At 45.5% G+C, this 23,808-nt stretch overlaps 1 protein-coding gene across 16 annotated transcripts in view; it reads right to left on the bottom strand.

Annotated features, from left to right (window-relative positions):
- Positions 1-5,508: 5,508 nt before the first annotated feature.
- Positions 5,509-23,808, bottom strand: part of CELF1 (CUGBP Elav-like family member 1) — a 75,724-nt gene continuing 57,424 nt past the window's right edge. For 9 of the 16 annotated variants that reach the window (XM_058688949.1, XM_058688955.1, XM_058688957.1 and 6 more), the window contains 9 exons: positions 21,560-21,694; positions 20,940-21,019; positions 20,456-20,617; positions 17,933-18,008; positions 16,304-16,432; positions 15,858-15,968; positions 15,008-15,193; positions 12,462-12,605; positions 5,509-12,070 (listed from right to left, as the gene is read on the bottom strand). In XM_058688949.1, the coding sequence (XP_058544932.1) occupies positions 11,943-12,070; positions 12,462-12,605; positions 15,008-15,193; positions 15,858-15,968; positions 16,304-16,432; positions 17,933-18,008; positions 20,456-20,617; positions 20,940-21,019; positions 21,560-21,694 (1,151 nt within the window). In that variant the 3' untranslated portion in view covers positions 5,509-11,942. The remainder of the gene's footprint in view (positions 12,071-12,461; positions 12,606-15,007; positions 15,194-15,857; positions 15,969-16,303; positions 16,433-17,932; positions 18,009-20,455; positions 20,618-20,939; positions 21,020-21,559; positions 21,695-23,808) is intronic. The other 7 variants (XM_058688946.1, XM_058688951.1, XM_058688947.1 and 4 more) reach the window with 5 other exon arrangements.

The following is a 23,808-nucleotide window of genomic DNA, read 5'->3' on the forward strand; positions in this document are numbered from 1 at the left end:
CCTATGCTGCCAGGTGCTGGGTGGAGGAGAACAGATACAATCCATAAATGGGAATTATTTTGTCATCTTTTTAAGATTTTTTTTTTAACGTTTATTCATTTTTGAAAGAGACAGAGAGAGTGTGTGTGCATGGTGGAGGGGCAGAGAGAGAGGGAGACACAGACTCCGAAGCGGGCTCCAGGCTCTGAGCTGTCAGTGCAGAGCCTGACGCGGGGCTCGAACCCGTTAACTGTGAGATCACGACCTGAGCAAAAGTTGGATGCTTAACCGACTGAGCCACTCAGGCACCTTGGGAGTTGTTCTGTCTTCTTAAAGGTAAAGTAATGCTGGGGCACCGGGTGGCTCAGTTGGTGAAGCGTCTGACTCCTGATTTCGACTCAGGTCACGATCTCAGTTTGTGAGTTTGAGCCCAGTGTGCTGATAATGCAGAGCCTGCTTGGCATTCTTTTCCCCTCCGTTCCGTACCCATTCCTGGTTCAAGCTCACACTATTCTCTTTCTCTTCTCTCTCTCTCTCTCTCTCTCTCTCTCTCTCTCTCTCTCTCTCTCTCTATATATATATATATATATATATATATATACATATATATATATATAAAGAAATGCAAAGTAACACCTAGAACAGTCCTGACCACTGTAACTAACTGCCGTGATGGAGATGTTCTAGGTCCCTCCACTGTCCAATGCAGGGGTCACTGGTCACATGTAGCTTCAGGGTGAAAGTGAGGAATGAAATTTATTTTAAACAGCTACCGTGGCTAGTGAGTAATCGAACTGGACAGTGTAGACAGGCCCAGAAGACAGCCAGATTCAGGGGGAGGCAGATGTACGGCAGGTAACAAGAGGAGCCAGGAGAGATGGAAGCGACAGGGGCTACAAACACGTGGCTGGACTGTGTGGAGAGCTCAGAAGGACCAGGAATGGCAGGAGCAGGTGGCTCCTAATGCTGAGTTGCTTTCAAGCAGGGGGAGGAAAGAACAGGCCTCGGGAGGTAGCCCAAGCGAAAGCCAGACACAGAAGGCACATATTCTATGACTGCGTTTATAGGACACATCTAGAATAAGCAAATCTATAGCGCAGAAAGATTAGTGGTTGTCAGGGACTGGGGACAAGGAGGAGGTGAGAAGGGGAGTGACTGCTAATGAGTATGGGGTTTCTTTTTGGGGTGGATGAACATGTTCTAAAATTAGGCTGTGGTGATGGTTGCACAACACTGAAATCCAAAGACCTGTCCGCGCTAAGTGGGTGGATTGTAGACTATGAGATTTCTATCTCCATCAAGCTATTTAAAAATACCAAAACCTCAGGAGGCCTCAGGTCAGTGGGACCGCCCCCCCCCCCGACTTGGGGGTGGAGGGGGTGTTGGTGGGGATGCAGGCACGGCTCAAGTCCTGGAGCCTCAACTGCAGGAGCATCAGGATGGCTCTTCTCAGTTGAACTGTGTTCCATTTCCCCTCCCAAGACTCTGACTTTGATTTAAAAAGCAAGAGCCATCCCTAGAGCTGAAGCCTTTACCGGGGAAGAGAAAGTCAATGTATGCAGAAGAAATTAAACACCAGATGGTGGGGGTTGGAAAGGACTCCTGAGAGAGAAGGAAAATATTTCAGAGAGGCAGAAGGTGCAAGAAAAAACCCTCTCTGATCCCTCCTGGAAGGGCAATGCCATCAGACATTAGTATGACATTCCCAGAGGTAAAGTCACAAACCTGGTCTCATTTCCTTCCTAATGCCTTTCTTCATCAGGGACTGAGACACTCAGGTGAGCACACTAGGTGAAGGACCTGGGAGCCTTAGGGCAGTGTGCTGGCTGAGAAAGCTGGTGCAGAGGCTGCCTCTGTGGGGAGCTGGGAACCAGGAGTGTGGCAACACCTAGGTCCGAGGATCCTATTAAAAAATAAAAGGTGTCTGCGTGTGAGTTTTAAAAAGGAATACAGTTTTAATTAAGATACAGCTATATGATTATAGAGGTGCACAAGCCTCAATATTACCTATTTATTTAAAGTTTATCGAGAAAGGGGCGGGGGGGGGGGTGGAGGCGCAGAGAGAGAGGGACAGAGAATCTTAAGCAGGCTCTGTACTGTCAGCGTGGAGCCCAACACAGAGTTCGATCCCATGAACCGTGCGTCATGACCTGAGCTGTAACCAAGAATTGGACACTTAACTGACTGAGCCACCCAGGCATCTCAAGCCTGAATATTCTTTTAAAGGTTAAAAATAGTACTTTTGGGGGCACCTGGGTAGCTCAGTCGGTTAAGCGTCCAACTTCAGCTCAGATCGTGATCTCAGCGTTTGTGAGTTTGGGCCCCGCATCAAGCTCTCTGCTGTCAGGGCAGAGCTCATTTTGGATCCTCCGTCTCCCTCTCTCTCTGCCCCTCCCCCGCTCACACTCTCACTCTAAAATAAACATTAAAAAAACGTTGAGGGGGGGGCGCCTGGGTGGCGCAGTCGGTTAAGCGTCCGACTTCAGCCAGGTCACGATCTCGCGGTCCGTGAGTTCGAGCCCCGCATCAGGCTCTGGGCTGATGGCTCGGAGCCTGGAGCCTGTTTCCGATTCTGTGTCTCCCTCTCTCTGACCCTCCCCCGTTCATGCTCTGTCTCTCTCTGTCCCAAAAATAAATAAAAAAAAAAAAAAAAAAAAAAAAACAAAAAACGTTGAGGGGCACCTGGGTGGCTGTTATGCGTCCAACTTGGGCTCAGGTCAGTGGGTTCCAGCCCCACAGTGGGCTTTCTGCCTTCAACACAGAGCCGGCTTCAGATCCTCTGTCCCAGTTTGTCTCCCTCTGCCCCTCCCCCACTCACATGTGTGCTCACACGCACTCTCTTTCAAAAAGGAATAAACATTTTAAAAAAAAGGTAAACAAAACTACCTTTGGCATATTCTGTTTTGTACATTTTCAAGAGAAACAATAGCCTAAGGACAATGTTAAATTGAAAGATGTTAAGTTGTACTTCACGTTCTATTTTTATATCAGGTTCTATCTCAGGAGAACAAGAGTCCTAAGGCAAAGATTTGAAAAGACAAGATCTGCCACCTTGATCTTGAGTGACAGAAAAATTTGAGCTAGATGGGAGAGAACTTCAGGTTCAATCACCCTCTCATTACAGAGGAAACCAGTTGGGAAGAGAGTCCTCAAAGGAAGCGCCTCTCTCTTGGCCCCATTTTCCAATGTGTGAAACGCCCTCTGTGAGAAGACACCTTACGGGCATACTGGTTATGTAGTTTAATGTGTATTTAAACACATAATATAGGGGCGCCTGGGTGGCTCAGTCGGTTAAGCGGCCGACTTCGGCTCAGGTCATGATCTTGCGGTCTGTGAGTTCGAGCCCCGCGTCGGGCTCTGTGCTGACCGCTCAGAGCCTGGAGCCTGTTTCGGATTCTGTGTCCCCCTCTCTCTGACCCTCCCCCGTTCATGCTCTGTCTCAAAAATAAATAAACGTTAAAAAAAATAAAAAAAAAAAAAAATAAACACATAATGTACATTAAAAACAGAATTAAAATATCAAACTTACACCAGGTGGTGATGGTTGTACAGGACTGTAAATGTACTGAATGCCACTGGATTATCTACTTATGAGTGGTTTAAGAACATCTGGTGTTATATATGTATATTTCATCACAACGAAACAAAACATTAGGTAGAGAACAGTTGCGGCAGGACTGGTGCAGAAAGTGCCCCAGTCCTCCAAGGAAGTGGTGCCTTGTCAAGCGTGCGGACCATCTATCTGGGAGCAGTGAGTTATTAGCAAATCCCTTCTACACCAAGATAGCTGCTCTAAGGGTGGGGGTGGGTGGGGGCCAGGTTGCAACGGTTCACCACCTGAGGGAACCACAAGAGTTGTAGGCCCCCCAGGTGCCCTCCACTGGAGTCTAGGGGGCAGCGTGCAAGCATGTGTGAGGAGAAGGCACAGCTTAACTAAGGCACATTTATTTGCTCTTCTGGAGTTATTTCTCCTCAGCAGTGGTTTAGAGAAAGGGTTCGGGAGGTGGGCAGACCTGGCTTGGTTCTCAGTGCACACCACCTTCTGGGAGACAACACAGTATCTTTTTACTGAAGCTTTTTTAATGTTCATTTTTGAGAGAAAGAGCAGACATGTGCACACAAGTGGGGAAGGGGCAGAGAGAGAGAGAGGGAGACAAAGGATCCTAAGCAGGCTCCACACTGACAGCAGAGAGCCTGATGTGGGGCTCGAACTCGCAAACTGTGAGATCGTGACCTGAGCTGAAGTCAAGACACTCAGGAGGCCTGAACCAATGTCTTTGAACCCCAGTTGACTCACCTACAAAACGAGAATGGGAACAGTAGCTCCCTCCCAGGGATGTTATAAAGATTGGAACATATAACATGTATCAAGAGTTTCCCATGGCACTTGGATTGTGGTAAACAGTCAATGAAGTTAGCTAGGATAATTACGGCAGAGTAATACAAAGTTTTCGCTTTTAAACTTATTTTTAATGAACACAAACGAGGAGAAAGCACTATTCCCAAATTTATTTGCGTTCACAACTCTTACTTCATCAAACATTTCATGGGCTAGTACTCAGTGTTAACTCCCACTGAGAAATGCTCCTCCAGATACACCTCACAGAGACTCTGATGAGGTTGGGGCCTGGCCCACCCACAGCCCCTGTGCTGGCTGCAGGCCTCTAGCCTCCCAGTCCAATGCTGAGCCTGCAGCCCTTGGATGTCTCAGGAGGCCCAGCTGTAGAGTCTCAGAGAGTGATCTAGAATTAGTAGCAAACTCAAGGAATCCTAGAGATGCCCTTCTGTGACCTTGTTCCGAGGTCAGAATGAAGGGGACAGGAGCTGAATCACTTTGTGGTGGAGCATTAAAGGCCCAGACAGTACGGGTCTCCTGTTCTGGGACTCGGTGCTGGTTGGCTGCCTCCCTGGTGCGCAGGAACTCCACAGCCCAGAGAGGGGATCTGCACTCATTGGTCTAGCCAATTCTGCAGCGTGGCAGCCGCTACTAGAAATGGAAGCAGCACAAAAAATGAAGATTTACACAAAAGTTTGAAGATGTTCCTGAGAGCTTGTTGGGAGGCTCTAGCAGGGGAGCACAGCTACCCGCATACCCTTGACCGAAGAACGGTCCTCCTCTATTGGGGAAGGCCGTCCTCTTCAATAGAGTGCGCAGCTTCGGGAGGGACGCACATGGAACGGTGAGGGAGGAAGGGGACACCCGCCTAGCCAGCCAGATCAGCCGCATCAACCCTGGCGATCAACGGGGTGACAGACGTCGCAGCCAGATCGCCCTCACATCCATGAAGATGCTCCTGTATCAGCAGGAATGTTGCGGAAGAATACAGAATAATGGAGAAGGTAGTTTTCTGGGGAGAAGTTATGTTCTTTCAGGAGCCTTTGGTGAGTTCAGTTCCATGAAACAGGCACATCAAAACAAAACCTTATCGGGGTACCCACCCATTCTTCAGGAACGTCACCATCCCCACCAGCCCCAAGGACCCCACTGACCACCCCAACAATCAATAATAACTCTGAAGACAACGTCAATTCTTCTCAAACAGTTTAATAGCAAATAAACAAAGGAAGGTACCACACTTGGCAGATACAAAATGACTTTTTGTCCGTGTGTCTGTGCAATTAAAACAGATTTAGGTTCCCCGTTGGGACAAAAGGAAAAACACACAAAAAAAGGAAGGAGATTCCTTTTAAACACATACTCCCTTGCTCCAAACTTGTAACAATTTTTTTTTTTCTTTTTTAATCCACTACACAAACTCTGTGATCAGGTCAGAAAAGCGACAAAGGCTCTTCTTGCCCCCCCTTTTTTTTTTTTAAACCATTAAAGTAAAATCCATAATTTTCTACATAGTACAACACAAGTTCACACAGAAAAGACATTTTCTTTTGCAAATCAAAACAGGAAAGAAAGGAAAGCTCAAACAAGGTAAAGGAAAAGCATTTCTACGGCTGAATCACGACTTTGAGTTGATTGAATCCCGTTGTTGCTGCAGAACAGACTGTGCGTTTGGTCATAGTGGCAATTTTTTTTCTCTTCACATTGTGAAATCACTTTACATTGTTTTCTAGTAGAAAAGGCAAAAAACTGTACAAAACCCCTAGTGTTAAATACAACGTTTGTACCAATAAAAAACTCACACAGGTTTGTCTCCAAAATGTAAAGTTTCTTTTTTTTTTTTCTTTTTAAATTATTCACAAAAAGCAGCTGGAAATCAGAAAGGCAGCTGCCGCTCCAGGGTCTCAAATCCATTAAAACCACCACAGAACAATTAAAACAATCAGAGAGAGAAAAGGAAAAGGAAACAACGTCCAACGTTTGGCATTTGGTTTTATCCACAGGTTTTCCCAGAGCTCCTCTTGGAATTGAAAGCAAAATGTATTGGCAAACACGGATTCTGAATACACAGGAAGGGGAGCCTCGGCGCCTTCTGCCAACAGAGGCGGCTCTGTGCAGTCAGACTGTGGGGTGCACGGCAGTCTCGCTCAGGCTGGGGTTCCTGGCCTCTTTCCATCCAATCACCCCTTCCAGGAAATTAAGCAGCCTACCATACACTGGGCCTCCATTTGGCCGCCCTCTCCTCCTAGTAAGAGTGGCCTCAAGCATAATACTAGGCAACCCGCCGGGTCCCACAGAAGAAACTCTGCCAGGACCCCTTCCTTCATCAACCCCTGCATGGATGACGCTAACAGTGCTTCTACCTTCCCCACCCCCCTCCCCCCCGTCCCTCGGCTACCCCTCTTCACCATTCCCTGGACAATCCTACTTCCCAGCTCTCCCACCCGCCAGCAGCTTAGGTCTGGGTGGAATCTATCACAAACTCCTCCCTCTGCAACCTCTTACCTCCACAGATCCATCCCGTGACCTCTAGTCTCCTCTGGCCTCTCCCTCCGCCATTCACATTCTTACTCAAGTCCCTAAGACCCTGAGGCTGGATGGTGCCACAAGAGAGGAGAGCAAGTTCCCCTCAGGGAACCAAGGAACTGGCTTGCCTGGCACCCAGGGACAGTAGCTATTTGGCTCTTCACCCAATTAAAACAAAAACAAAAACAAAAACAAAAACAACAAATCCCTGCCCTCACCCCCACCCCACTAAGCTAAGCAAGAGCAGAGCTGTGGTGAAGAGCCAGTGTGGGGTAGTTGGTGCCCAGGGCTGTAAACAGTGTGAAGACTGTAGTATTGTGCTTGTCACCTAGGAAAAGCGCTGGCAGGTATATTGCCACTTAGTGCATGGATGACCTCCTCCGAGTGGTTAAGAGCACCCTCCTTCTTCGGGGCTGAGGGACACTCACTACCCCTAATGCGCTGAACCTCTTGCCCACCCGCGGCCACCTTCTGGGTTCTATCTCTGCTCCTCGTGCCTGTCCAGGCCCCCTTCCCACCCATCTCTGAGCAGAGCAGCCAGCTTCCGCCCTCCCCCCCGCCCCCCCAATGCTGAGGCCTGGAGGCCACATGAGGTGACAGTCTAAGTGCACAGGCAAACGCTCTAAGGGCAATAGAGGAGAAAGTTGCCACTTCAAAATAAAACAATACAATCTTGAAAAAAATAATCAACCCCACAACAATTTAAAACAGCTTCTTTGAAACCCTTTTAAATCGGTCAGTTTTTGCACAAACTATAGAAAACAGAGAGGTGAAGGCGATATATACGAAGGTGTGAAGAAACAGCAGGAAACATGCAAAACTTGTTTTTTCTGGGCATAATCTTAGTAGGAAAGGAAAAAATTCAAAACAAAAAAAACACAAAAACAATACAAAAACAAAAAAAAAAATCAAAGCATCACATTTTGCTGTGGAGACTGTAGGAACAAGCATGGAGGCGGGCACAGCGGGGCTGAGGGGAAGGGGCCAGAGGGATTTGAAGGCTCCCTGCAGGGTCACTACAGGGAAGAACCACAAAAGAAAAAGAAAAAGGGCTGGCTGGGGCCCAAATTGCAGCCTGCGGTCAAAAAGGAAAGGGGTTCAGGTGTTTTCTGCAGTTGAGAACTCAGAAAAACAAAAAGAACACATGCGGTCTCCTCAAGCCCCACAAACTATATCAGCAAAATGTGCTCAGGAGCCTCAAAGGTTTTAGTGACATCTTTTATTTCATTGTTTACTTCAAAGTTGTCTTTAAAACTAAGCACACAGAGAAACAAAGCCTAGAAACGGACTGGCTGTGTGTTCACAGAAATACAAACACCACGCGGTATGTGCTAGTAGGGCTGCTCTGAAGACAGTTACAAAGAATTGGAATCACAAAATCAAGTGGTTATCTTATGAAGTTCTAGAAAAATAGATTTTTTTATATTCAAATGCAAGTTTAAATATTTCCCCTTCAGCAGTCGTTCTAGCAAAACCAATTTGGCAGCACAAAAGAAAAAAAAAGGAAAAGAAAAAAAGAAATAACAAAGAAAGAAACAAACATAATAAAAATACACGTCAGCATCAAAGGTCAACACAAGGTCAAAGGTGAGAGTTCAAGCATCAGAGAAGCTGAAGAGACAGGGATTTGGACGATGTACTTGACGCCACATCGACATGCTTTAGGCACAACGATGAACAAACGGCAGGAATCTAGAAAAAAAAACAAACCAGAAAGAGGGAGACCCACTGAGTTACACAGAGCAATACATCCAAACAGAGAGAGAGAGAAAAGGAACACTCACTGTGTACAGCCCTGAAATGAGGAGGCGGGCGGGCGGGGCGGGGGCTGGGTAATGACAGGGAACTTTTGCACATGCTAACAATGGACACAGGGAAAAGTCAAAAAGGACATGGAGGACACCAAGAAAACATCCAACTGCCAGAGACAGAAGGGAACCTAAGGCTTGGATTTCCCGAGGCGCCCCAACTCGTCCCAGGAAGAAGGTAAGGTCTCTCTGGTGGAGCAGAGGTGCAGCCTCCCCACTCCTCAAACCCAGGAGAAAACAGAAGACCATGGCTGGGGTGGGGGAACTCTCTAGGGGAGAGGGCCAGGATTTCTCCTCAATTCTACAGGGATGGCCTTTCGTTTCCAGAAATCCAAGCTTTTAGTTTCCACACAGGCCCTGGCCACTCATGTGGGACCCAGGAGACAGTGTCTGGCTGCATTCAAGGCAAATCAATTTCATGATAAAACCCAAGTAAGAAACAAAACTATAGCAGAAAACACATTTATGTAAGTGAAACCCCCACACAACAGAAAAGGATTGCTTAAGACTCGACTGCTAGTCTCCACTCTCCGAGCTGAACCCTTCCACACCGTGAGACTTATAGGGGAGCAGCTTCTTCACAAACCATCTTTGGCCTGGGGAGAGAACTGTGCTCAAGGGCAGTGCTACTGTGCTCACTCGCTGGGCAGGAGAGAAGAGAACAGAGAGAAGTGCCTGGTCTCACCAGCTGGCCGTGTGGCAGCCCAGGGCCCTGCTGCGGCACATGCTCCTTTTAGAAAAGAGAACTCACAAGTAGGTATGAAACCTCTGGGTCTGCTATCAAAGGTGGGCTGACTGCACCTTTGCCTTTCATATTATTCAAAAAGGCATTTCAGAAGGTCCCGGAGCCCAGGACAAATCCATGGACAAATAATTGTGAAATGGGGGAGGAGGGGGATGGGAGAGAAAGTAGGGAGGGAGTGGAGTTCTGGGCTTTGGAAAACCCCATAATGGCCAAGGAGGAAGACAGAACAGAAGGTCAGCTATCACAGCACCGGCAGCACCCTGGGGAGCACAGCTCTCTCCTCCGCCAATTCACAGCATTAACTCCTTCCCCTCTGGCAGATTATTAGCTGGGCTGCAAACGGGCCACAGAGAGTCAGTAGTTTCAATCATACACAGCACCCTGTGTGTACAACAATCACATTCTGGATTCTACAAAATCCTGGCCTTTTCCAGAGATATAATTTAGGTAATAAATATTCTCCACCCCGGAGCTGTATAAAACTTCTATAAAAATAGAAACGACATTCTTGGTTCCAGCCGGTTGGGATTCAGAACAGCGCCTCCCCAACCTAGCATTTTTTTCTTTTTTTCTTTTTTCTTTTTTATTTTTATTTTTTGCATTTATTTAAAAAATCCCATCATGACCCTGGAAGCCTTTGGAACAGTTTTATCCTTGAAACACAGGACACATTTCTCCCAGTGCACGGAATTCAAGTTTACGTGGTTCAGCTTAAGAAGTATGTTTCACGTTTCTTAGAGGACAACAGACCCAAGTTATCACTATGAGAAGGGAACAGCTGTCCCTGCTTCAATGGGATAATCCAACACCACCAAACTATCTGTACAACAGCAAGACGGTCAATCCCTGTCTGTGACCCAAAGGGACAGCATGACAAGGAGAGAGTCCCCATCTGACTTAATACCAAGGCAACCCCTTTAATCTCATCTCTGCTGTTAGGGGTCAGGACCGATGTTTGTGAGGCTTAAGATCCCAGGGACCCTGTCCCTGGCCTTGGCTAAGAGTCATATCCCAACAGGGCTACCTCTGCCCAGGTGCACATTCCCAACAGCGCGTCCTTTCTGGCTCTCCAGCCCCACAGCATTTCTTGGAGCAGAGGAAGGGCCCAAAGGCTGTGTGGGTCACAGGCAAGAGCCGCAGTGATGCCTGTGGGAGGCAGCAGGGAGCTAACTGTAAGCATGAGGACAAAAATGAACATGGTAATACTGAGGTAAATGAACACTAAATCCATATGGAGGCTGTAAACGTCCTGTTGTCTCCTCTGTCCCCAAGAGCAGAAGGGGCTGGAGTGGTTAGAAGAGGGGCCTGTCTTGGGGGGGCGGCAGAGGGAGGGCGGGAATACCACATCTGGGATCCCTCAACCACAGAGGCAAGCAAAGATTTCTCATCCTTTTATGGATAAGTGCTGGCCGCTGACAAATGCAGCACTCTGGCTTAAAGGTGCCTTCTGATTCAGGTACACCAAGAAGAAGGCTCCCCCCCCCCCCCGCCAATTCAATGGCTTTTGATCACTCTGCTCAGGAGAGGTGCCCCCTTCAAGCTAGATACTGTAAGTTCTTCTTAGATCTACCCTCATGAGAAAACTGTGGCTTGGGATGGAAGTGACACTCTGCTGTGGTCAACTACAAGGAAGGAAACCAGACAGTGTCTTGCCTAGAGACCTTGTTTAAAGGGACCTATTAGAAATGGGCCGTGGTCTAACAATGTGGTGTTGAAATAAACTAAAAACGATCTTTTTGACTGGCTGCTTCCCCTTAACAGCCATCAGCCAGCCGGAGCCAATCCAACACCATTGGGTGGCTGGAAAAGCCGGTAATGGGTGATGTCTCCCTGCATGTTGCCTATGTCAAGCTAATTTAACAAATGCTTTATTTCCACAGAACTGTCTTCCCCTTCTTGGGAAAGAGCAGCAGAAATTCTGCACAAGAATCTGAAAAACAGGTGGCAAGAACTCAGTAACTCCCCAGAAGATAGCTATGGAGGCACTTCAGCCTCCGGCTCCTGGGGCCATTGGGTGTGGGTCACTGTCCTCACCTCCAAAGCCAGCCTCGCCTCTGCCCTCCCCGCCCCCCGCCCCCAAGACTCTTGGGCACCAGTTCTCATTTCACCCACTCTCGCACTCAGGGAGATTCTGGGGTCAATTTTTGGTTTCACTCAGTCCTCTCTTGGGGTAGTGTGGGGAAAGGTCTGATCTTTTTTAATGCTTCTCCATTCCCCCTCCTCCCCCCAGGGCGGTTTGATGTTGGTCCTTCTCAACACACACTGGTTACAAACACAGCAAACTTTAAATAAAGAAAAAAACTCAGGATATGGCACCTAAACTCCAAAGTAAAACACTGGAAACCAAAGCACAAACTCGTCCTCTGTACGAAGCGAAACTCCCACAGAAGGCAGTAGCCGAGTCTTCGGGGCAAGCTGTGCCTGCGAGAGTGGCAGGGATCAGGGTCCAGGGCTGTCAACACACAGCCTTAGGGCTTCGAATCATTAAGGGTGCTCCTCCCCCACTTACCAGAAGACCCTCTCACTCCAGTCTCAGAGGGGAGCACGCTCAGTAGGGCTTGCTGTCATTCTTCGAACGTTTGAGCTGCACTTTAAGCCGCTTCATTCCAATCTGAAAGCCGTTCATGGACTGGATGGCAGCTTGAGCCGAAACAGGATTGTCGTAACTTACAAAACCTGTGTATCCAAGCAGAAACCTGGGTGAGGGACATGATGAGCCAAGAGATATCTTATGAGCATAGTCTCAAATCCCAAATTTCTCAGCAGGGACAAGAATTCTGGAAATTGTATCACATGAAACAAATTAGATTCCCGACAGTACCACTTGACTTCTACATGGCACTTTTAAGTTTTCTGACCAACTATTTCCATACATTATTTTTACTTCCGGAGCAACAGTATGGGTAGAAATCCATCATCCATAAACAGCAATAAAAAAATTGATCTGCCCAAGGTTGAGTTAAATGGTAACCCAATTCAAACCCTGCTCTTCCTGCTTTCAGACCCTTTTTGTTCTCAGTGGTAAAGGCACTTAACCCTCCCGACACCAAAAGAGAATCCAACATACCAAAACACTTGCTCAGGTTTGTCTGCTTGTCTATGAAAACCTTGGCAGACACGACATTCCCAAAGGGCATAAACATCTGCAGCAGGTCCTGATCTCCAAACTCCTGGGGCAGGTGGTAGATGAACAGGTTGGCTCCCTCTGGACCTTCAAAATACCCAGTGATCGAAAAGGCATCAGTGTTGGGGCCCCTGGGTGGCTCAGTTGGCTGAGGGTCCGACTCTTGGTTTTTGCTCAGGTCATGATCCCAGGGTCATGGGATCCGCTATCAGCACAGAGCCTGCCTGGGAATCTCTCTCTCCCTTTCTCTGCCCCTCTCCCACTCTTACTCGCATTCCCTCTTTCTCAAAAATACACATTTAGAAGGAAAAAAAAAAAAAAAAAAAAAAAAGGCCTTCGGTATCAGTGTCAAACTTACCCCCCACTGCTTCTCATTTCTACCTGCATTAAAACAGTCTGTGTCCCAACACACAAATTCATTTGGAGAACTACAGATTCTCCAAATACGAAACAGGAACTAAAGGGCAATCACTGAAACAGACTCCTTCCCACTAAGGGGTGTCAGGATTTGACCTTGTGGGAGGAGCAAGTGCTGAGACAATAAACTAGGCAGACTTGCGTGTGGTGCAATAAAACTGGAGACTAAAGGCTTGTACAGAAACACACAAAAAGAAGTAGAGAGAGATTATAAACATAACAGGTTTCCAAACTGTGCTAGAAAGTATCGGGACAGCAAAGAGAGATTGGCAGTTGTGAGGCAGGAGGTGGGGGCCGGGAATGACTAAGGGACATGAGGGAACTGCGGGGGTGGGGGGAGCAACGGAAACATTCTCCATCTGTAAAGGTGGTTACGTGACTGTATGCATTCATCAAAGCTCACAGAGCTGTATGCTCCCCAAAGGGTGAATTTTACCACATGTATAGTATACCTCAATAAAAAGAAATTACATTTTAAAAAGTGCCTATGATTGGAGCACCTGGGTAGCTCAGTCAGTTAGGCATCTGACTTCCATTCCGGTCACGATCTCACGGTTCATGAGTTGGAGCCCCGCATCAGGCTCTCAGCTGTCAGCACAGTGTCCACTTCGGATTCTCTGTCCCCCTCTTTGTCCGCCCTTTTCCCACGTGTGCACACTACGTGTGCACACTCTCTCTCCCTCTTAGGTGTCCAACTTTGGCTCAGGTCATGATCTCACGGCTTGTGGGTTTGAGCCTGCGTCGGGCTCTGTGCTGACAGCTCAGAGTCTGAAGCCTGCTTCAGATTCTGTATTTCTAATTTCTCTCTCTGTGCCACCCCTCTGCTCATGTTCTGTCTCTTTCTCTCTCAAAAACATAAAAAATAATTTTAAAAAAATTAACATTTAAAAAGAAAAAAGAAAAAAGGGATCTATGATTAACTCTGAGCTCAAAACCAGAATGTGCTTTCTTCTTCCAACCATTTACACTCAATGACTTTCTAACCAAAGGCAACTTATTATAACCGCAGTCCAGCCATTCTCCAGCCACCCAGCCTCCCTGCTGTCACCAAACACATTACAGAACACTACTGCATCAGGGCCTTTGCACTGATGACACAGAGGTGTTCCTCTGCCCGCATTACCCTTCTTCCTCTAGATGTATGCACTGCTAGCTTCCTTACTTCCTCAGGTCTCTGATTAAACAGCAAGTGAGAGACCTTCTCTGACCATTCTATACAAAATGCTGTGCCTCTGGTGCTCCCCATCCCTCTTTCCCATTCATCAGTCTTCAGAGCACCATATGGAACACCTCATGCTTTTCCTGCTTTATACTGTCCATCTCCACAGTTCTTCCAGTTCCCCCACTACCATATCCTAGGTACAGAAGCATCTTGATTCAGAGCAGGTGAGGATGCACCGTACCAGGAGTCCTTGCTGCCATGGCGAGAGAGGCTATGTGTCTTTTCCCCACATCAGTGCTTAAACCTTGCCAGCTTTGGGCTGCAGAAATCCAGTCAAGTATGAGCACAGAGGTGTCAGCAGGACTTTCTATTGATACAAACCACCTTCACGCCTCTTTCTGCCTAGAAAAGTCTCTCCTGAATTTAATCCCATTTATGTCACAGCACACACTTCCCAATCCATCAACCCACGGGCCATAATTTTCTGTCCCATCACCTTCAGTGCCTCGTTAATTAGGAAAAGCACAGATCAGAAAAGGAGGAAAATGCCAAGTAAGAGAGCTTAAAAGGGACACCTTGACAGAAGATATCCTCTGATAAATTTATAATCCACAAAGATGACTTCCTAACAAAGACAGATTGTCAAAATACTGTCACACGGTAAGGTCAGTATGCTTCTTCATCTAAAACCTGCAGCCAGATTACAGGAGGGCAAACACAGGTTCTCATGTGAGCCACATCCAGAGAACAGTCCCAAAGCAGAGCACACTTTACAGAACTTCTCAGTCTACCCTTGACACTGCCAAAGAAAAGCACTGATCTGACCACCTAAACGATCCTCCTGGCCTTTGCCCTGCCTTCAGCTCCGCCTGCAGGGAGAGCGACCCCCTTGTCGTCCTTCCGCACTCACCTTCCTTCTGGCTTCCAGCAGCACCGATACTCTGCTGTGTCAACAGGTTCTGGTTGTACAGAGTAGGGAGTGCCGCAGCAGCATATTGCTGGATTCCCGAGTAGGCCTGCGTCAGGGCCTCCATGGTGCTCCCGGTGCCGTTGGAAAGGCCACTGCTGCCCAGGCCACCATTTAAAGCAGCCATCCCTTGGTTGTGGGGAAGAGCAGGATTAACATATTGGGAAGACTTGACTGACGCCAAACACAACTCCAAGGTCTTCCCTTTTATCTCTCTCTCAGCTTCTCCCTGACTGGTCAGGTCTCAGGACACTCACCAGGCCTTACTGCCAATGGGAACATTAAAAAATGCCACATGCAGGTGTGGCTCTCCCCATTACATTCTTCCTACCTGTGTAAGACATGACAACACTTACACATGACCTGCTCCGCTCCATTTTCTCTCTGGCTTTCTGCTACTTTCTCACAAAGCTGGAATGCGGCAAAATAAGCATCCCATATTTGGAGGCTAAAAGGAGTGTGTGTGGTTTACGACAAGATGTGGGTAAACCCTATCATCAAAATAGTAGCGAATTCTATGTGCCTGACACTGTACTAAGCCATGAGCTCAGCATTTTACCTATGTTTTCATTTATTTCACAGCCCTCAAAGTATTCTATTCCCACTTCACAGCTGAGAAAATGACCTTAGAAAGGGGGTATAAGGAGCAGAGGTGGGATTTAACTCAGGTCTGACTTGAAATCCCATGATTATTCCTAACTTCACCGGGCCACCTTGTTCATTCCACTGGGGACCCTAAAATGTGCTACCTGAACAAAGAATGGCCTGATGGCATCCAGGGGCTGTCTCTCACCTGCCAAAGAGCTGACGTTGAGGCCTGCCGTTGCTCCAGCTAATGTCTGCAGGGCTCCAAGGGAGGCGATGGGGTTGACAGAGCTGCTGCTGCTGGAGCTCGGTGAGGACCCTGTGACCAGAAACCCAAGTGTTAAACTTGAGCCAACACGTGCTCCTCATGTCAACAGGAACCAAAGCACAAGAGTAATACTACTCAAGTATTCTCTTCATAAAGAGGTTTTCAGTTACTGATTCTGGTAACTGTCACTGTGGGACACAGAGTCAAATGACAGTTACAACAAACTCAAAACTGTGAGATTTCTCTTAAGTCACAAGATGACATTTGAAAATTAACTGTTCATAATCTTGACCCCTTTGGAAAGGGATGTTAACCACTCTCCAGAATGACAGACCCCTCTCTTGGGATTCTGCGCAAGGCACACTGGGTTCCAGTGACACGCTTACCTGAACTGGTGAGTACGCTGAGGGGGCTGCTGGATGTAGTGAGAGCATTGGTACCACTTGGTGTGTTCTGAGCTGCACTAGCTGCAGCAGCTAGGGCAGCCAAATTCTGTAACTGCATTGCATTTAACCCTGCAACATCCAAAGCAAGAGATCAGCCAGCAGATAAAGGTTCCTCGTAACCACTCCAGCAATGACCGCACACACTGGCGAAGGCTGGTCCCAAAAGGACCTCTTCTAGATAAACCTTACAAGTAATACTACAAGGCTCCAAAAAAGATTCAGATATCACTCGATTCATTAAGAAACTTGACATCATTTCCTCAGAGAAGAGATATCTAATCCAACAGCATGACACCCCAAGTGAACATTCACAACAGGGACCGGCAATTAGGAAACCAGGAGAGGGTTAGGTCTGTGGTCTACCATCACACCAGGTGTCCAAGAGAACAACAAATGACAAAACCTATGTCACAGAGCAGGACTGCATCTGAGCCCCTCGCTCCCACTTTATGGGGGATTTGCTCTTTCCAGCGGAGGTGGACAGGCAGAAAATGCAGCAGGATTCAGGTGGCCAAAGGAAGAATGACAGGAGGGGAATACATGTGAGAACAGCAATAGGAGAAAGACTAAGGGAAAACCACCACTTTAATAGCAGATTCCTCATCAGAAAGAAGAGAGAGAAAAACAATGCGGGGCGGGGGGGGGGGGGGGCGCCTCCAAGTAGAATCCAAGCAACAGTTAAAAGGAACAAGAAATCTGAACTGCACTGACAGTGTGTTGCAAACCATTTATTGGACCATGGAAAAGCAGATGGGAAGTGGTTTGCGGGGAGAGTTAGGAAGAATAAAAAACGAAACTACAACACAGATTTCCAAAAACTTAGCAACTTTCGAAAAACGTACCAAACTCCAGGTCCCTAAGACAAAGTGAACCACTATCAAAATTTCTCACACACTAAAATGCAGTTCATCTAAGACTACCCCTTTCTCCAATACACTTGCTGGGCCTTCACCCACTGCAGAAGGGTTAGGGGCAGAGGCTCTGGGACTGCTCCACTCCCTACCTCCACTAACTTGTCTGATGGCCCTACTTTTGTCTGTGGAGCCCCATTTTGTCATCAACTCAGATATTTGTCAATTAAGTTTTCTATGCATGTTAACAGCAACAAAAGGTAATTCACCTAAGAAGTTAACATGTATAAGACACAGAGGTAAATTAACTGCCTAGATTTCAGCAGTTTCTGGGTAAGTCATTTGCACGGATTTCTTCTTATCCACTAGAAAAGTCACGTTATTGTGGAAATAAAGAGTTCCTGCAATCTTCTCCTTATCAGAACGGCCTCAGATAGCCCACACATGCTAACACCTCTTTTTCCATCTTCCTCCTCAATAGAGACTTAAAGGGGTGGGAGTATCAGACAACCCCAAAGCAATCTTGCATCAGCAACTAACAGAGCCACCTTCTAGAGACAAGGTGGTTGAGTTCTGGGATGTGCATCTTGCGTTGGGTTTATGTTATGAGTGGGAAAACATTTGTTTTCTGTACAAACGGTGCAAAACTCTCAGACTGTTGTTAGCTGGGTCTGGTGGCCTGGTGGCTGCTGCTCCTCCACAGCAGCGTAACACTTACCTCCCATTGGGTGGAGGCTGCTCAGGGTGTTGAGGTTCCCAGAGGAGGCAGTCTGCTGAAGGAGCTGCAAATAAAGCTAGACATTACACCAAAAAACAGAACAAGAGTGAGAGTGAGGGCTGGTTCTGCATCTGGGATAACTCTACAGCACAGCAAAGCGAGAGTGCAGAGGCCCCCAGAGAGAAGAGAGTTGAAGACAAGAACCCAAGCCAACACAACAGAAACATGAGGCTTATGACAGCACAGGACAATACAACACAGCTAAAGCCCTGGCCCAGAAGATATTTACAGTCACTGAGTGCTGACCAAGCTCAAGTCCCTGGGCAACAGAACGCAGCACAGCAGAGGACAGAAGTCGAGCAGAGAACCAAGTTCAGCTATGCAATCCACTGCAATGAGAGTCTGCAGATGGAGGACTGCCACGTCTAGTTCCTCGCTCCTGAGTTCTTAGTTCACTCCGCACACATCTTATTTTGCAGACTGTTCCCATCTAGGCACCCAATTTCTACTTCACACTACTATTATTTTAAATATCAAATCTAAACCATTTCAGAGTATTTCTTGGAGTCATTCTTTAGTGGCCACAACGGAACACGAAAAGACCAATCTTTTGATGCTATATATCCATACAGACCCGTTTATCTCCTCCCCCACAAAACTGGTCTTCACTGTTACGGATGACCAAATGACTGACGAACGGACTGATCGTGATCAGTTCAGCGTATATTCTTTCAATTGCTGCCCCCTAACAAATACAACAAGAGGTTGTCCATGAGCTTATGGATCTCCATGATCTTACTATCTTTGCAAACAGCAACCTTTGACTAACAAACCGGCTGAAAACCTTTGCTCCATTCAAAGCCAATCACTTTTCCTCATGTACAACTGGTATCCTCGTTTCTGAATCCTTTATTCAACCTGTTGCCCATTTCCATGAACACCCGATCTGGTTCCTCAGTCATCATGAATCCCTTTAGTCCATATAGGTTTTAGGTTCTCAAACCTCCAGATATAGAATGAGAAAATGTACATACACACAATTTTTATCAGCTTCTCAATGGGGTCCACACCCCACAAAGATTAAGAACCACTGCTCTAGTCTAAACAGACTAGAGGTTCAAGTCCACCTATTCCAGAAAGAACCTCATAATTACTATTAATGTACTATCATTTATATACCCACATGTCCTCATTTTTGTCTTCTTAAATACCCTGGGCAATGTGCTCAACCCCAACTGGTGGGCTGTGCACTCTATACTTGGCACCTTCATTTCCTCCCTAAATGAGAACAGTTCTGAGGGCAGGGATCATGTCTAACTGAAACAAAAAGACCGCAGCTCTCAACAAATACCATCATGTGCTGCTGGATGCGGTGATGGCAATAAAAAGGAGACTCTACCCTAAGAAAGAGCTCCAAAACTCTCTAAGAAAGGCGAATGCATATAATGGAGATCATTTTAAACGCATTATCATTTTGGCAGAAGACTAAAATAAAATCTCCCTGAATTTCCTGAACTTACAAGCAATGTTCTAGCACTAAGAAACAACTTAATCTGATGAGATATACCAACCATCTATACTTTTTGACTTCAGAGAAATGCTAGCTGGAAAACTGGGATTTCTTCTAACATTTTAGAAATATGAAGACCAGGAGGCAGCAAATGAGCCAAAACTCAATACTGGGAGACAGAAATCATTGCCTTTGTTTCTGTATAGGACAACGTTTTAAAGGAGTAGAGTAAAAGTATATAATTATTCTTATGTGTATATTTTTGGGACTATCCATACGAATCTATTGGTTTCACCACTGATTTTCCTTCATTGACAGCTTCACAGATGAGATAGTTTTCAGTATTTCGTACTGCTATTCTTTTAAGATTTTAAAGCAGTGATAATCCCCTGTAACATATTTGTAGATCTAGTAAATCTAAACACCAAATTAGAGCCTTTGGACTACGTAAGTCAAACTCAAGAACAAGATGGAAAGAGTTAAAGGCCATCTGTCTATAATGTAGCGAACTCAAATATACACCTGTAATACTCATTTAATGATGTCTGTGCCAGTATCTTGCTCTCTCAGTCAGTGGAAAGAAACATTTACCATACTCTTCAGGAAAGACTCAATAAGCATTTAATTATGTTCTCTACATCTGGGAGAAAGAAATATGGAGATATTTGGTAGTTAAGATTCTCTTAGGATTTTCTTTTTAAAAAAATGAAGTGACGGGGACACTGGAGATATTTCTAAATCTTTGCATCAGGAAATCAGGATTTCACTTTAATAGTAATGGAAGTCTCAAATTATAACCAAAGTTGTGTTTATAAGACAGAGAGAGAGACAGAGAGAGAGACAGAGAGATACACTAACATAACTTGAAAGAATATCGCATTGCCTAAAGTTTTATGTAAAATTTTGATATGTTAAAGTCGTAAATGCCATTGTGTCTATTAGCTAGGGATGGCACAAGAAGAAAACAGCTGGGAGCTTGCACAGTCTGCAGAAAGCAAACCACAGAGACTCACTGCTAAATACTGGGGTCCAAGAGTATTTAGACCAGCAAGGTTTCCCCACACAGATGCTGCGCTGATTTGCTGCATCTGCTGCTGGAGCTGCTGGGCCATTCTCTTCTGTTCTTTGTCCTTCTGCGTATCAGCAAATTTTACCACCATGGGAGATGAGCAGCCCTATGAAGACACCAAAGCCAAAGGGTGAAAGTCCTCCTTCTACACGAAGGAAAAATCCTCCTTTGTAGTGACACACAAGATGCATTCTAATTTCATCCACTGCCACATGACTCTCTTCCTGACAGACACAAATGGCAAAAAGACAAATTTAAAAGGGCAACTTCTAATATGTTAATTTTTTAAAAAGCAATCATTTTTTTCACTTTAAGATGCTTAGCCTGCTTAACCTTTAGCGCAGTCAGATGCTGCAGAACTTTAATGGCCAACTGTCCTAGCACTCTCAGGCTAAGGAACTTTTCCCTTTCATTCATCTGCTCCCTACCTCCATGGTCTGTGCTTGGTGCATTGCCTTGATAGCCGTCTGTGCCATGGCTCTTGTTGTAAAAGTCACAAACGCACAACCTGGTAAGAGAAGTGTCAATAGCTTCATTCATTCATTTGCTTATTAAATATCCGATTGACATTTACTGAGCACCTGCTATGTGCCAAGTACTATGCTAGCAATAATAGTCAAGGTTCCTGCCTTCAGGGGTTAGAGATCTAGTAAAGGAGACAGATACATTGTAGCAGTGACTAAGTGCTTCAGTGAAAAAGTAGGGAAGCACAACAAGAAAGAAAGTGCTTGATAAAGGGATAAAGGAGAGAGAAATCCTAATCCTCTAGTTTCTCTGGATAAGAAAGTGTTTCCATTAAGGACCTGTCCAAGCACAAAAAGAGAAAATTTTAATACATGACACTGAAGTGCAGAATGTAGACTCCTTAGGGGGATGGGACAATTCTAAAGGAATCAGTTGGTAGACGGAACCTACATTTACAATATCAAGCCCAGCCACTCCATCATCACAGGGTCATGTTAGCTAGTGATCCCTGGTTTCCACTGGTCTAACTAAAAGAGACTCTAAATTTAAGACCAGTATCTTTAAAGGCTAAAAATGTACCCACCTCGGCTCAGGCCATCAGGTCCCCGTAATATCCGGCATTCTTCAATCTGTCCAAATGAAGAGAACATGACTCGGATGTCATTTTCAGTGCACTTCTTGGAAATCATACCAATAAACAGCTTCCTGTCTTCCACTGCTAAGAGAGTAAAACACAAAAGGCTTGAACATCATTACTACAAGAGGTAGTATGGCATAGGCCCTGGAGTCAGACCATCTATGTTTGGATCCTGGCTCTATGCCTTTATATCATATTACTTGGAATCTAAGATACACATTTTTTCATCATTTAGCAACTCATAATCAACTGAACCTTAAAATTGGAAACATTTAGATAAAATATAGTAATTTGCGAGCCTGTGAAGGTTACTTAACCATTCTGTGCCTGTCACTTCTGATTAAGAGGGATAACCGTGTTTTCTCTTAAAGGTAGCTGTAGGTATTAAATGCAAAGCACTCAGCATCTTGCCTAGCACTTAGTGATGTTTGCTCTTACTAGCAATTCTACTACACCAAAGAAGGACAAGTTTTTCACATTTAATTGATATGACAAGAGAAACAGAACACACCTTTTGGTGAGTGTAAATGTCCACTTTCCTTTTCTGATTATTCTCTTGAGGACTAAGTTCTCCTTCCTACTTGTCCATCTCCCCTTCCCCCACTCTTGTCGTAAGAAATTATATTCATCAAAGACATTCCAGTTTACTCTAAAATGTTCTTGTACTATTTACGTATCAACTCTCTCCATCTCATTTATTTACCATATTTATTTTAAAGAAAAAAAAAAACCAGACAATTTAGATGACAGATTACTTAGTGCACTGGACTACAATCTTACACCATACACAAAAATTAACTCAAAATGGATCAGACTTAAACGTATGACCTGAAACCATAAAACTCTGAGAAGAAAACATAGGCAGTAAGCTCCATAAAACCAATCTTAAAGATGATTTTTTGGATCTGACTGCCAAAACAAAGGCAACAAAAACAGAAATAAACAAGTGGGACTACATCAAACTAAAAAGCTTCTACAGAGCAAAGAAAATCATCAACAAAATGCAAAGGCAACCTACTGAATGGGAAAAATATTTGCAAATCATATATTTGATAAAGGGTTAATATCCAATATATAAATAACACCTACAACTCAGGAACAACAAAACACAGCACCCAGTTAAAAAAATGGGCAGAGGATCCGAACAGGTATTTTTCCAAAGAAGACATGCAGCAGATGGCCATCAGGTACATGAAAAGATGCTCAACATCACCAATCATCAACAAAATGCCAATCAAAGCAACAATGAAGTATCCCCTCCCACTTGTTAGAACGGCTATAATCAAAAAGACAAGAAATAACAGGAGTTGGTGAGGATGTGGAAAAGAGAGCCCTTGGTGCACTGCTGGTGGGAATGTAAACTGACTGCAGCCAATGTAAAAACCAACATGGTTCCTCAAAAATTTAAAAACACAGCTACCATATAAGCCAGTAATTCCACTTCTGGGTATTTATCTGAAGAAAACAAAAACACAAACTCAGAAAGCTGCATACTCCGGGCACCTGGCTGGCTAAGTCGGTGGAGCATGCGACTCTTGATCTTGGCATTGTGAGTTTCAGCCCTACAATGGGTGTAGAGATTATTTAAAAATAAAGCCTAATGGGCCGCCTGGGTGACTTGGTTAAGCGTCCGACTTCAGCTCAGGTCATGATCTCGCGGTTCATGAATTCAAGCCCCGTGTCGAGCTCTGTGCTGACAGCTCAGAGCCTGGAACCTGCTTCAGAATCTGACTCCCTCCTCTCTGCCCCTCCCCACTCATGCTCTGAAAATACACGTTAAAAAAAATTTTTTTAATAAATAAATAAATAAATAAATAAAGCCTAAAAAGAAAAATAGCTGCACACCCATGTTCACTGCAGCATTATTTATAATAGTCAAGACATGGAAACAACCTAAATGTCTATCAACAGATGAACAGATAAAGAAAATGTGGGATACACATACACACACACACACACACACACACACACACACACACACGCCCTGGATATTATTCAGCCATAAAAAAGAATGGAATCTTGCCATTTGTGGCGGCATGGATGGACCTTGAAGACTTTACGTTAAGTGAAATAAGTCAAACAGAGAAAGATACTGTATGATCTCACTTACATAAAATCTTAAAAACAAACAAAAAACTCCCTAAGTTCATAGATACAAAAAGCAAATTGGTGGTTGGAGGTTGGGCGTAAGGGAG

The sequence above is a fragment of the Neofelis nebulosa genome, chromosome 10 (genome assembly GCF_028018385.1).
Source record: "Neofelis nebulosa isolate mNeoNeb1 chromosome 10, mNeoNeb1.pri, whole genome shotgun sequence".
Lineage (NCBI taxonomy): Eukaryota > Metazoa > Chordata > Mammalia > Carnivora > Felidae > Neofelis > Neofelis nebulosa.